This window comes from Mirounga leonina, unplaced genomic scaffold (assembly GCF_011800145.1).
Source record: "Mirounga leonina isolate KUSES-001 unplaced genomic scaffold, KU_Mleo_1.0 Mir_166, whole genome shotgun sequence".
Taxonomy (NCBI): domain Eukaryota; kingdom Metazoa; phylum Chordata; class Mammalia; order Carnivora; family Phocidae; genus Mirounga; species Mirounga leonina.
In genome coordinates, this window is record NW_023270418.1 from 12,098,466 (window position 1) to 12,113,767 (window position 15,302).

Below are 15,302 nucleotides of genomic sequence, written 5' to 3' on the forward strand. Positions count from 1 at the left end.
TAGAAATTTTATGTCCTGGTTTTTCCCTCTGTGGGCTGTTTCGTAGTTCTTTAAAATTTCTCATAAACCATTGTCAGTGGCTGCACAAAATTTCTTTAAAAAAAAAATCTTCAATGGTCTTCTCTGATTCCAGATAAAATCTGGTAAAAGGTTATTATATATTTTAGTAAGAATTACATTAAAATTACCTAAAATCTCAACTACCATTAAACATTTTGATGTAAATATTCTGGTCTCTTCATGTGTGTATACTTTTAAAATCTGGATCATAATTATATTTTCTATTCTGTGTTTAGAACATTTATAGCATTTTCCTCTGTTCTTAAAAGTCTAAGAACATGGCTCCATTATATTCCATATTCCATAATGTAATATGTTGAACATTAAGTTGCTGGGAAATGCTTACTGTTGTAAATTAAGCTATAATGAATATATTTTGTTTACAGATCTTTGTGAAGATCTTCGAGTATTATCTTACATTAAAATTTCCCCATTAGACTGGAAAAGGTGGCACATGCAGAACATTGTTTTCAAAGTGAGATTATATAGTAATAATATTTCAGTGAGCTTAAATGTTTACATTTAACCTCAGTTCCCTAAGGGTTGCTCCTTTTGGATGGGTCTGCTTGGCTCCTGAAAATTCTACAGTCAGCCACAGTCCCCTTGAACTCTTAGCCTCTGATCCTTGTGGTGATGCTGTGTTCATAGTTGATTGCCTATGTTCTTATGAAGTAACAGATGAAAACGAAAGTATCAGCACTGTTTAGCTGCAAAATGCTGTTGTAGAGTAACTGGTAATGGATAAAAATGGGCATAAATGTGTATTTCTGATAATGTATGGCATGTAAGTACCCAACATACATCATTTAGCTCACAGGGCCAAAATGAAAGTAAGTCATCATGCAATATAGAGACTAGATCTAGAGAAATATATCAAATCTAACTTTAGGTTGCCGATTTTGAGGTAAACTGACTGATGGTCTTATGATTTAATGGGGTCTCTCACAATGCTTGATGCATTTTGGTGCATTTGATATCAGGTTCAAATTACTAATTTTCCAGAATCCTTGACTTCTTTATCTTGATGATGGAGAGACAAGAGACATTTACACATACCTGCTTTAGCTTCTTTCCCCTTAACTACCTACTTGGTGGGAGGGGCAGGAGCAGGGATTGGCTGGAGAAACAAGATGTAGTGTTAAAGTTTACACGTAACAACTTGTCATATTTGGCTTAATTGAGGTTTTGCAGCCTACAGCAGTAATTCTCGTTCCAGACATGTCCCTACATATCTTTGCTCCTTCCTTTCCTATCACTTCCTTTTAAAAATCACTTCATTACCGCTGTATCTCCTCTTTCTGCCTAAAAGATCTACTCTTTGGCGTAAAATTTCCCCCAGCCAGGTGACCAGTCTTCTTTATATCAGCCTGGGGTGCATTTTAAAACTTAAATGAACTTAATTTAAAAACGAAAATAAAATACATTGTTAAAAGCTGGTATTTAAGGCTGTGTTAGTGCTGTAATTTTTGTTTTATAGGTCCTAAGGGAAAGTTTGTGTACCTCTAAAATTTAAAAAATACACAGTGACTTTAAAATTTGTCACTGTGCACTTGGTTTTTTTCTGTAAGTAATCTTTCCTAACCTTTTTAGGTTATACCTTTTAGCAGTTAACACCTGTAATTGCCTGTTTTTAAGATTTTGAACAATACAGGCTTTTTCATGCTCAAGTTTTGCACTCTGAGATAAAAATAACTTGTAAATTTTGCCAAAAAACTGGTCAGCTGTAGTTAGTTGCTTGTCATATGACAAATGGACTTGTGGAGCCATGTAATCTCTACAAATACTTTGCTTAAAATATATATACCTCCATACTTGATATCACATATATTAAGGATATTTGATTCCTTCGCATACTGTGTTCTAACTATGGAAATAATTTAAATTTCTTTCTTTGCAGTAGTTTCCCAAAATGATGTAATTACTTAAAAGCACTATCAAGAACAATGGAACTTAATTGATTGCATTATTTTGAGGCATCTTTTATTAAGATAAAATTTTAAATGCCCAAATGCCACTACTCCTAAGTTTGGGTGACTAAAAAATAGAAGTACATACATAACACACTACCTCACGCTGTCCTTCCCAAAACAGGCTGGGTTATATCTATTTGATTTATACACTGGGACTTTTTCCTGCTGTTTCCCATCAACCTTAATTGTGAAAAATGGTGCCATGTTGCCCTCTTGATATTATTTTGGAGATCAGTGAGGTCTTAAAGCATCCAGATGCATACAGTTCTACACATATCTGTAGAATTAGCTCACTAAGGTCTGCTCGGCAATATTTTTAATTGACTTACGTGTTCTGTGGGAAAAGAAGAATCGTAAAAAGTCTTTGCAGTTGCATTCCTCTCTTCACTGGGCTCTCCCTTGGGATCTGGATGGATACTCGAGTTATTCAAAGTGTCAGCAACTCTGTTAATGCTGGTAGTATCTGGTTGACAAAGAGGAAATGGCAACAACTGAATTTTATTCTCCAGGCACTCATTTTAGTGACTGAACTTGTTTTTCTCTGATCCTATCTATGCTTTTCTATTTAAAAAGCAACAATTTCTATTTTGTTTTTACTTTGAACATTTTGTAGTCTTCGTTGACTTTGCTCAATATACATTAGGCATTTCATTTCAGAAAACATAATTTTATTGCTACTTTCTAAAACGTGCTGGTTCCACACTAAAATGAGTGAAATGGTATAAATATCTTCTAAAACAGAATAACTTCCATAAAGTGTTACCTTAATTCCCCTGGTTATTGCATTGCCACAGATGTAAACATACTAAGTGAGCCATCTTAACAGTTAAGATTGACGGGAAAAAGTCTGAACCAACTACAAGATTTATAAAATATAAAACCGGCCACAGTAAGACACACAACAAACGGGCTGACTAGTAGGGGTCACTGGAACTTAATAAGTAGATAAAAATGATTTAGAGAAACATGTCAGCTTTGAAGGTTAAAAGATACTTGTATCTTTTATGAGTGGATATTTTACAAGTTGAATTTCTACAGAATTTTAGATCTCCCCTTCCATCCTTACTTATTTATATCATTGAGATTTAACTTACAAGAAAGGCCTTGTGAGAAAACGGTAAACACGAGACCAGTACCTTAACAGCACTTGCCTCACTGCAGCATTCAACAGGTTCAAGATGAATGCACTCTGAAGTTAATACATTTTATTTTATTAGGAAAATTATAGTGTGCAAAATGAGGTTTTACAGTATTTTGGTGGTTTCTATTTTTCCCTGCATTACCTCTCCATTTATGCTAGTAAACCTGATATGCTTATTTTGCTTTTAATTCCCAATTTTTCTCTTCAAAGTTCTATCAATTGCCTTTTTTTAAAGAATCCGGTAGCTCTGAGGGCTATTCAGAGCTTTCTTGTAATCTGCATTTCTTTAGTGGGTCTAAAAGCACACTGTTAAAGTTCCTTTAAAATCTAAGAATATCTTTAATAACCTCAATAACTTTCACTATGAGATTGCTTTTAGTAGAGCAAACTTTTTTCATGATAATCTTAAACTGTTGTTCATTGTTCAAGTTACATCTGTACAGCATTTGTATGTGATACGTAGTATATTTCTATTTCCAAATATTTTTGGTGGGAAAAATTTCAAACACAAAAATAGAGTATGAACTTAGGACCATCACCCAGCTTAAACACCCATCAATGTTAAGTCCTATGTATTCATCCATTTACCTCTCCCCCTATTTTTTACTCTAGAATATTTTTATAAAGCAAAACTTTGGACACTTATTTCATGTGGTGGTTAGAATACACTATTCTCTGAAATGTTGGATATCTGAATGTTTTAATGTTGGTACATAACTAAGGGATCCCGTTTAAAGTGTTTGAGTTACAAATATCAATGATATGAAATGTATTAATGTTACACCTCAACAGTGCTTATAAAATGAAGAAAGCTGGATTCTAGTGCTGGTGAAGGGAAGCTAGAAGTAGACAAATCAAGGAAAGAGGGAGAAAATTGGGAGAAGAAAATAAGGGAAGTTTTTCAGTATAGAATGAAAAGGAATAAACGTGCCCACCGGCAGAAGCCTTAACAACTGCGAGACTCCAATTAGATAGTTGCTAATTTAAAATTAATGACCTAGACCTGTGGTTGTTTCTGCTATTTCCAGTTTCTTGGTGAAATTTTTTTAAATTTCCAGTATGCATTTGCACGTGTTGCTATTAGCGGCTCAGATTTAGGCGAAAAGAAATCCCCTCATTTAAATAAAACCTTTCCTACTTTTACATATATACATGTATAGAGTATCTTAGGTTTAGGTAAAAAAAAAATACATTTTAAATGGTTTCATTTTAAACATAAACAGCCCCTTTATCAGGAATAAGGAGTAGAAATTCAAATTTTAAAAGAAAACATAAACATTGTTTTCTTACCTGGTCCAATATCCTTCTTGATATCATCATCATCGTTTTTACAAAGTGTCATTGAAACCATATTTTTGTTTTCTGATGGGCCTACTGGTCTCTCCTTCAACAAAGGAATGCTAGAAGTTGAAGTGCTCAGTGTTTGACTTTTAGTTTGATTTACTTTTGACCAAGGACTAGGGTCTAAGAAATTCACATATACTGGAATTTTCTCAGTTTTTTTATCTGAAGTTGAAAGATCAAAGGCTGACCTTCCACTTCTGTTTACTAAATCTCCAGATGGCTTTATGTGAAATGAACATGATTCTTCCAGCTGTCCTTCACTGTAAATTTTTCCTGAAACGATGTCATTTAATGACTCTGTTTTCTCTGTATTATCTAACAATGAATGCTGTCTTTCATTGACATTCACAAAAAGGAAGAAGTCATTTTTTGTGGCGTCAGTTACCTGATTCTCATCAATCTGACTCTCTTTATTAGAAAACTGTATTTCTGTGGAAGTTTGCGTAGGAACAGCAGTTTTCATGTCTTTTGCTTGTGATGTATGTATATTCTCATTTTTAACTTGAAGATGGGAAGTGGTTGCACTGTTTCCTAAATATCCCAAACAGTTCTTCAGTTGACTAGTGTGCATCTCATTCAGATTTTTCCATATAGTTCTTTCACTAGGGCTGGAGTTGGGTTTCACCAACATAGGCATAATATTAACATTTTTATCTGAATTCTTAAGTACTTTCAAATTCTCACTGAAAGCAGCCGATGAAATAGGGTGGTTAGTTGCTGTATCAGAGGGAATAGTTAGTTCAGGTTTCTCTGAAGTATTACTACAGATCTGCTGAAAAACTGAAGTTTGTTTAAATGGCAATACACTGCACTCACTTTTTTTATTTAACAGTTGCATCTGGTTTATTTTACATTGTTTATCATCTAACATAACATTACTTGACTCCTGTAAACTGTATTTCTGACACTGAACAGCATTCTTTTTTACGTTGAGAGATGAATCCAGATCTGCTTTGGTTTGGTCACTATTTGTAAGTTCCTTCTCTGTGGCATTTTCTTGAATCCCTGGAAGCAATCTGAATTGTATGAATGGTTCATCTTCAGAAACATCTTTCTTTTGATTTGTATGGTGAGCCATCATCTCACTTAATATACTGTTAGATGATCTGTTATTTTCAACCTCCAGATGGACATCTGCATGGTGAAGATCGAATCCTTCAGTTCTTTCTAGGCGTATCTTTTCTGTTTCTATTGATCTATCTACCACTAAAAAAGAATTGTTTGGTGACTTAAATTCTGTACATCCATTGTCTTTTCCCGAACCCACCTTGTCTTTTATTTCTGAAGTAACTGCTTTTCTAAAGTCAGTAACATTCAAGGTTTGTCCTTGACTAATTAGTTCTTTTTCTGTGCCAAGGGTTTTGCTTAGGGAGATTTCACTCTGATTTTTATCCTGAGATATAGCAGGATCAGTTTCATTCTTTGAGCTTTTTTCAAAAAGCTGTAAATCTGTCATGATGAGAACACAGTATTTTTATATTATACACTAAAACCTGCTTTTATAAGACATAATGTATTACCTATTTATGTAAAAACATATTTAGCCTTAAATATTTCATTGGCCATTACACAAACATTATGATACCAATTTTACGAAATACTGAGTTCCCTTGGTCATAATATATATTTAGCGTGCTAAATATTTGGCTCTACTCCTATTAAATTTTTATTTCATAACAGCAAAAGTATTTTTGGTTTAAAAAGAGGGAAGTAAGTTGAGGGTATTAGGAAATGGTTTTTAGTTTTCTAGTCTGTTACACTTCCTTTTGAGCATGCAGTACAATTCCATGTAAACACACAGTCGAGTAAATAAAAATGAATTTATCCTAACAAGTTAGACTCTAATTTCTATTACTACTGTCAAACAAATATTTAACCAAGGAAATCTGAAGATCTAATTGGTTTTATTAAATGATTCATTGAATCAGCATCCTATCTAGCAAAGAGAAAAGATCCCCAACGAGCTACAGAAAAAAAGGAAAGGTTTTTAAAGGTAGTGAATGAGTGGAAAAAGGAAATTATTAGCAAAGAATACATTGTTTTAGGCAAGGTCGCCCTCCTAAGGGGAAAGGAAGAGGTCTATCAATGGATTTCTTATTGCCGACCAGGAAATTCCAGGTTGACTGATTAAAGGTTACATTCCTGGGGTTGAAGCTGCAGTTTGGTTAGGTATTAAGTTTTGGTTTGCTGACATGAGGTTCTTAACACGAGAGACTCCATTTTAGGCCTGTGGTTTTCTTTTTAAACTACAGGATCCAGAATTGCTAGCTGTTTCTTCAAGACAATCATCACTTTTTATTCATTACCTTCTAAGTATTTTAAAGTTTGGGGATACTTTTGGGCAAATGTATAAAATACTTAAGACACATATTTTATTCATCTGGGTTTTAACCATAGATTTCAAAATTTCCATACGGTTAAAATTTAGAATACAAAATTCAGGACTTGAAGGGCTTTAGTCCATTCATTCTCTCTACAACGTCTCCACCAAGTGGTTGTTCAGCCTAGGTTTGAAAACTTTCATACAATTAAGTTTATGGTGTTTATAAACAATTCTTTTTCAAGATGGACAAATTAGTAAATTATTTCAATGGTTACAGAAAGGCCATCTGAACTAAGAAAAGTGCTCTAGGTCTGATACCAGAAGGTTATTCGTATCCCAGAGAACACACTCCACAAAGCAGTGAATGCAGAAAACAGTGCAAAAAGCCATGGAGTAAATGATAAGACAGAAACAGAATTTTCCCCAAAAATACTGACTGTAAAGAATAGCTCAAAAGAGGCCTGTCTTAAGACATATACAAATGAAAAAGTGTTTCTTCAAATATAGTACAGGATTCTCAAAGCAAAGACTGTAACTGATATTCCCCTAAATTCCATAGATGGCCTAGCACAGCACTTTGACAGATCCTTTATTTTGGGCGGGGGGGTGCTCAATATATAAAATTAGAAAATAGCAATAAGCTGGTTACCTTCTCTAATGACTTCTATAAATGGACCTTCTTTCTTCTCCTTTTCTCTGTAGTTAGTATCTGAACAAAAACTCAAAGTATCTTTCTTTATTCCTTGCCCAGAATTGTATTTCTGTATGATGATGTTTTCTGATTTTTCCATTGACATTTCACTGTTTTTAGTATTTACTTCTGGAATATTCTAATGTAAAATGGAAAAAAATACCTTTAATGTAAAACATATTGTTAAGTAGTACAAGACATCTGAACAAATTCTGCTGATGAAAGAATCTGTGTTTCAGGTCAACCATTCAGCAATTTCTATTTGAAAGCCAAATGACTTGCTAAATTTAATATACTACTCTTTGTAACAAGATCACTTTAACCTCATTTTGTATAGTTTATCATATTTAAACAAAATTGAGACCCTTTGAGGTTTTCAACATGCATTCCACATTATTATGTAATCTCACACATTATATGTAATAAAATACCACTCTTTTATTAAAAGCAAGGTAGTCGTGGCTAGCGAATTGTTTTAAGTATTTGGTATTTTTATGTATCTTTAAAATAGTGAATCAATTCAACATCCTTTTATTCCCTATACATATTCAGCACATACTCCATGGAAACACTGCACTAAGCTTTCGGATACAATGATGAGCAACCTACAGACCCTAGCATCAAAAAACAATCCAGGAGGAAGATAGGAAAAGAATCTAGATGAGGATAAGGAGGCACTCCAGGGAAAACAAATGGCATATACAGATGCTAAATGCAAGCAAGATTATAGTCTTTCCATGGAACTACTAAGGATTTATTTCAGCTAGAGCTTACATTCCTGGGAGAATGGAGAGAGATGATGCTTGAGGTAAGCTACGCCCAGGTCATTAAGGGCCAAATACAGCATGTGGAGGAGTTCCAAGAATACCATGAGAAGTCACTGAAGGGTTTTAGACAAGGTAATAAACATGATCTGATTGGAAAGACCATTCTGGCTGCAGCATCAAGAATAGATTAATGTTTTCTAAACTTCATTGATTAAAACCTGCAATGAGAAATAAATGTTCTACAACACAGCACACCAAATATCTACTCTTAATGAGATTACATTGTTTTCTGTGCTACTTTATTTCATTTTTTAAAGAATGCTGGTCACAGACCACTAAACTAATTTCCATGAACCACTAATAGGCTGCACCTAGAAGTCTGAAAAATACTGAATTAAAGGGAGACAGCACGAGGCAGAGAGATGCATCAGAAGAGTGTCATAGTGCCATAGTCAAGGCGATACCATTAGAGATGAAGAACTGAATAGATACACGAATTATTTATGAGCTAATAAACAGGACTTGATGAATGATAGGATGTGAAAGAGAGTCAAGATTGATTCACAGACTTCAGGTTAGGTATGTAGGTGACTGGTGGATGTTATTTACTCAACTAGAAAACAGGAGTAGTAGCAGGTGTGGATGAAAATGTCATGGGTTGTTTGAACCTGCTTAGTGTGAAAAGTTAGTAAGATAATAAGGTGGAGATGTCTAATGAACATCCAGATTTATGAATCCGGAGCTTATGAGAAAATTTACCTGGAAATGTAAATTTGAAAATCATTGGTAGACAGATGGCAACTGAAGATGTTCAAGCTGATGAGACTAGTGAGAGTATATTTTGTGGGAAAAAAGAGGGTAAAGGATAAAATGCTAATGAAATCCACAGATGAGGCAGAAAAAGAGAAACTTGCAAAGGAAAAATCTGCAAAGGAGAATGACAAAAACAGTATGGTAGTTACCAGGAGCTTTGTAGTCTTGGATAAATACGGGTTCAAATCCTGGTTTCAGTACTTACTAAGTGTGAAATCTTAGAAGAAGATATTAGTTACCTATTGCTGTGTAACAAATTACCCAAACTTAGTGGTATGAAACAGCAAATATTTATTATGCCATAGTTTCAATGAATCAGGAATTCATTAATGACTTGGCTTGATGACTCAGGGTCCCTCATGAGGTTCTAGGCAAGCTATCATTACTGGAAGCCTTAACTGGGGCTGGAGGGTCTGCTTCTAAAAAGCTCACTCAATGGCTGGCAGTTGGTGCTGGCTGTTGGGTGGGGTGCCTAAGTTCTCTTCTATGTGGCCTTTCTTCCCCTAGGGCCTCTCTTCACAATGTGGCATCTCTAGCAAATAGCCTGGACCTTGCATGGGCTCAGAGAAAGAGGCACAGAAAGACTGAGTGGTGTCTCTAAGTGGTGCATCTAAGACAGAAACAACAGTCATCTTAAAACCTAATCTCAGAAGTGATATCATACCACTTTTGCTGTATTTTATTAATTAGAAACAAGTCACTAAATTCAGCTCAGACTCGGGGAGAAGATTACAAAAGAACACTAATAAATGGAGTAGGAATCACTTGGGGCTGTCTTAGAGTCTGCCTACAATACTTAAAACACTGTATAGGCTTAACAGCAAGATTAAACATATTAAAACAAAAGATCATTGGACTTCAGGGCACAGAACAATAGAAAATCCCAATAGGAGAAGACAGAGAAAAAAGACTGAAAACAATGTGCAGCACCTGATAACCTGGGGGACACTATCAAGCAGTTTAATGTATGTGTAGTTGAAGTCCCATAAAAGGAGAGGAATGAGACAGAAAAAAAATCTTTGAAGAAGTAATGACCAAAAATTCACCAAATTTGATGAAAACTATCATTCCACAGATTCACAAATCATTCAATAAATCCTAAGCAAAATATGCAATGCAAGCAACAATGGAACAGCATCTTTAAATGAATTAAAGAAAAAACTGGCCATCTAGAATTTTATATCCAGTGAAAATACCCTTTAAAAATTAAGGAGAAATAACCACTTTTCCAGACAAAAGCTGAAGAATTCCTCACCAGATGTCCACACACATGTGCACGCTTACACACACATGCACAAATAAAGGAAATTCTTCAAGCTGAAGTAATAGGATACCAGCTAGAAACCTGGATCTACACAAGCAAATAAAGAGTGCCTGAAATGGCAAATATGAGTGAATGTAAAAGACGTTTTCTCTAATTCTTCATTTTCTTAACCAGGTAATTAACAATTTAAAATAAAATAAATAACAATATATGGTGGAGTTGATAACATATGTAAAAGTAAAGTGTATTATAAAAATACCACAAAAATCAGGAAGCAGAAAATGAGAATATAGTATTGTAAGCTTCTTACTAATCAGAGAATTTGACATAATATTATTTAAAAGCAGACTATGATCAATTACTCTAGAAAAGCACTTGGCAAACTATGGCCAGTGGGCCAACTCCAGCCTACTGTTTTCGGAAATATACTTTTATTGGTACACAACCATGCCCATTTATGAATGAATAATTCATAAATGCCACTGAACTGCACACATAAAAATAGTTTAAGTAGTGAATTTTACGTATATTTTACCAGAAAAAAAAAAAAATGCAAGAAACAGTTCTCAAAGAGAAAATAAAAGACTTCTTCATGTCATTACTCAACATAAAGGAATTATGAATATTCCCATTAGAAAAAGTCACAGGATTGAAAAGGACATGTAATGTAAGCACTAATCATAAAAGATGGAATAGCTGTATTAATATTATACAAAATAGATTTCAAGACAAGAAATATTACTAGGAAAAATAAAGATATTTCATAATGATAAAAGGATCAATTAATCAGGAAGTCATAACAATCATAAATGTATATACACCTAATAACAGAGCTTAAAAACACATGAGGCAAAAACTGAGAGAACTGAAAAAAGAAAGATAAATTCACAGTTATAATTAAAGATTTCAATAGTCTTCTCCCACTAATTGATAGAACAAGTATACAAAAAATTCAGTAGGGATAGAAAAGACTTGAACAACATTATCAACCAACCTGATCTGACATTTATAAAACATTCAACCAACCAATAACAGAATACACATTCTTTTCAAGGGCACATGAAATATTCACCAAGACAGGGGCGCCTGGGTGGCTCAGTCAGCTAAACGTCTGCCTGCAGCTCAGGTCATGATCTCAGGGATCGAGTCCTGCATCTCTGGGATGAGTCCTGTGTCTCTCTTAGGCTCCCCGTTTAGCAGGGAGTCTGCTTCTCCCTTCTGCCTCTGCCCCTCCCCCCACTTGTGTGCATTCTCTCTCTCTTAAATAAATAAATAAAATCTTTTTAAAAAAGAAAAAAAAAGAAATATTCACCAAGATAGATAATGGGCTTGGCTAAAAAACAAGTCTTTTTTAAAAGGATATTTATATTTAAAAGGATATATTTATATTTAAAAGGAATAAAGTCTTATAGAAAATGTTCTCTGACCACAACTAAATTATATTGGAAATCACTAACAGAAAGATATTTGGAAAATTCTCAAATACTTGGAAATTAAACAACAGTTATAGATGATACCCATATGGTTTATGCCCATACCAATGGATCAAGGAAAACCTTACAAAAGGAATTCTAAAATATGAATAAGGATGGAAACACTACATATCAGAATTTGTGGAATGAAGCTATAACAATGCTTTGAGGAAAATTTATAGCTTTATATGCTTATATTAGAAAAGAAAGACCAATAATCAATGATCTAAGTTTCCAAATTAAGCAGCTAGAAAAAAGCATATCAAATCCAAAGTATGATGAAGGAAATAAGTTAATAGCAAAAGCCAGTGAAATAGTAAATTAACAAAAATGAGAAGGAAATCAATGAAGTCAAAACCTGGTTCTGTGAAAAGACCAATAAAATTGAAAATCTAGCTAAATTAATGAGAGAGAGAGAGAGGAAGAAGAAAAAGGAGGAAGAGGAGTGGGAAGAAGAAAGACAGGACAATACAAATGAAAAAGAAGAAATCAATACAGATCCTAGAGAGGAATGTAATAATAAAGGAATATCACGAGCAACTCTCTGACAACTCAGATGAAAAGGACAAGTTCCCGGAGAGACAAAAATTACCAAAAATGACTGTGGTGTAAGTCTCTAAGACTACCCCCTGGTTCCGTGACTTGCTAGGAAGGTCAAAGGACTCAGTATACAGTTGTACTAATGACTAAGATTTATTACAGCAAAAGAATACAAAGCAAAAACAGCACAGGGAAAATGCATATCAGGGTGGAGTCTGCAGCAACCCAGGTGCAAACTTTCAAGAGTCCCATCCCAGTGGAATCACACAGGAAATGCTTAATTCCTGCAGCAGTGAATTGTGACAAAAAGCGTGAATTTTCATCCACCAGGTAAGCTCATCAGAGATTCAGTGCTCAAGGGTTTTTTGGGTGCTGGTCATTCAGGCACTATCTGCCTAGCATGCACTAGAACTCCAGACTCCCAGTAAGAAAACAGATGTTCAGATAAACCACAATGTTTGACTAACAGTTTAGGCACAGTGAGCCACTCCTGGCAGTTAGGTAATGATGGGGAACCTTCTCCAGATCCAAGTTTCCAGGTATCAGTCAAGGGCCAACTTTATAAGCAGGCCTTTCTAAGGAGAGCATTCACAGGCCTCTCTGTTAATTATTTTCTTCTGCACACCAACACAGGAAGAAATAGAGTGAGCTGCCCTATAAATAATACTGAATTTGTTATTAAAAATATTCCCACAAAGAAAAAGCATAGATAGCTTCACTGGCAAATTCTATCTAATATTTAGTAAAGAATACCAATTCTACACAATACTCTTTCAGGAGGAGGGAACACATTCTAACTCATCTTATGAAGTCATTATTACTCTGATATGAAAACCAGACCAAAAGAATACAAAGAAAGAACAAACAAAACCTACAGATCAGTATTCCTAATCAATGCAAAATCCTTAACATAGCATTAGCAAATTACATCCAGCCATTTATAAAAAAGAAAATACATATTTCAGGAATGCAAGGTTATTTTAAATTTGTAAATCAGTTACTGTAATTAATTGGTTAATAACCACATATTAAAAGGAATAAAGAAAAAAATTATCTCAATTAATACAGAAAAACCATTTCACAAAACTTAATACCCTTTCATGATAAAAACTCAGCAAACTAGGAACAGAAGGAAACTTCCTCAATCTGAAAACATATACAAAAAACCTATAGTTAACATCATATGAAATGGTAAAAGACTAAAAATTCTCCATCTGAAATGGAGGAATAAGGCAAGCAAGTCCACTGTCACAACTTTCATTCGACATTGTACTAGAGGGTCTTAGCTACTGTACTAAATTGAGAAAAAAGTTAAATTCATACAAGCAGAAGGAAATAAAACTTCCTTAAATTCACAGATGACATGATAATGTACACAGAAAACCCAAAAATTAGGGGGAAAAAAACGCCTACCATTACAATAAATTTTAAAAGGTAACAGGATACAAGGTCAATGTATAAAAATCAAATTTTACTTCTATATACTAGCAAGAAACAATTAGAAAAATTAACTTTTAAAATACTGTTTATAATAGGATTCTAAAACATGAAATATTCAGGGATAAATTTCACAAAACATTTTAAAGACTTACACGATCAAAATTACAAAACATTTCTGAGAAAGATACTAAAGAATGTCTAAATAAATGTAAAGATATACCATGTTCATGAATTGGAGGACTCAATATTAAGATGTCAATTCTTCAGAAATTAATCTACAGATTCAACACAACCCAAAATCCCACAGACCTGTCTTTTAGAAATTGACAAACTGATTCTAAAAATTATCTGGAAATGCAAAGGACTTAGAATAGCCAAAACAATTTTGAAAAAGAAAAAAAAAAAATTCAAGGACTTGCACTACCACATTTTAAGCCTTCTTACAAAGCTACAGTAATAAACACAGTGTTGTATACTGACTTAATGATAAACATATAATCAATGGAACATAATAAAAGAATTCAGAAATAGATCCACACATATATTAGATCAACTAATTTTCAAAGAACATACCAAGGTGCAATGAGAGAAAAAAGGTCTTTTTAAAAAAATGTGTGTATTGGAACAACTGGAAATCCATGTCCAAAAAATGACCCTCAATCTTTATATCATACTGTACACAAAAATTAACTGAAAATGTATCACAGACTACATGCTATACTCATTTTTTAGAAGTTGAGACACTGAAAATACAAAGCAGAGAGAAAATCATCAATAATAGTCCTAATTTCTTTAAATTTTCTACCCCCCAAACACTTGAACTTTACCTGGAACTTCTTGTCTTCCTCAAACTTCTTCTGATGACATAATTCATTGTAATGTTCTTGTAACTTAATATGAGTTTCTTTAAGTGATGATAACTCATTTTTAATTTCATTAATTTCTCCATTAAGTTCGTCAACCTAACATAAAATTTAACCAAAATGAACAGTTATGTAAATGTGTTTTGTATGGGGGCGCCTAGGTGGTTCAGTCAGTTGAGCATCAGACTCTTGGTTTCAGCTCAGGTCATGATCTCAGAGTCATGAGATTAAGCCCTGGGTTAGCCTCTGCACTCAGCAGGGAGTCAGCTTGAGATTCTCTCCCTTTCCCTCTGCCCGCCCCCCCCCCCCCGCTGCTCTCGTGCTCTCTCTCTCTCAAATAAATAAATCTATCTTTTAAAAAAATGTTTTGTATGAAGATATTTTATTAATACAAGCTTTTAGAAATAGTAAAAAAATAAAAATGATCCCAAAGTAATTACTAATATTGAGAGCTACCATTTATTGAATTGGGCTGAGTACTTAATAAGTATAATTTCATACTCATAAAAATCCCCAATTTACAGGTGAGAAAGGTGAGGCTCACATATGTTTAAGTAATTTGCCAAGATCAGGTGGATATAGTCGGGATCCAAACCCAAAGCTAAATATATGGG

General features: G+C 34.0%; 1 protein-coding gene across 1 annotated transcript in view; it reads right to left on the reverse strand.

Annotated features, from left to right (window-relative positions):
* Positions 1-15,302, reverse strand: part of CCDC73 (coiled-coil domain containing 73) — a 212,933-nt gene that overhangs the window by 1,292 nt on the left and 196,339 nt on the right. Inside the window, exons 12-15 of the mRNA XM_035012528.1 lie at positions 14,653-14,787; positions 7,488-7,668; positions 4,462-5,964; positions 2,360-2,493 (exon numbers count right to left, since the gene is read on the reverse strand). Of these exons, the coding sequence (XP_034868419.1) occupies positions 2,360-2,493; positions 4,462-5,964; positions 7,488-7,668; positions 14,653-14,787 (1,953 nt within the window). The remainder of the gene's footprint in view (positions 1-2,359; positions 2,494-4,461; positions 5,965-7,487; positions 7,669-14,652; positions 14,788-15,302) is intronic.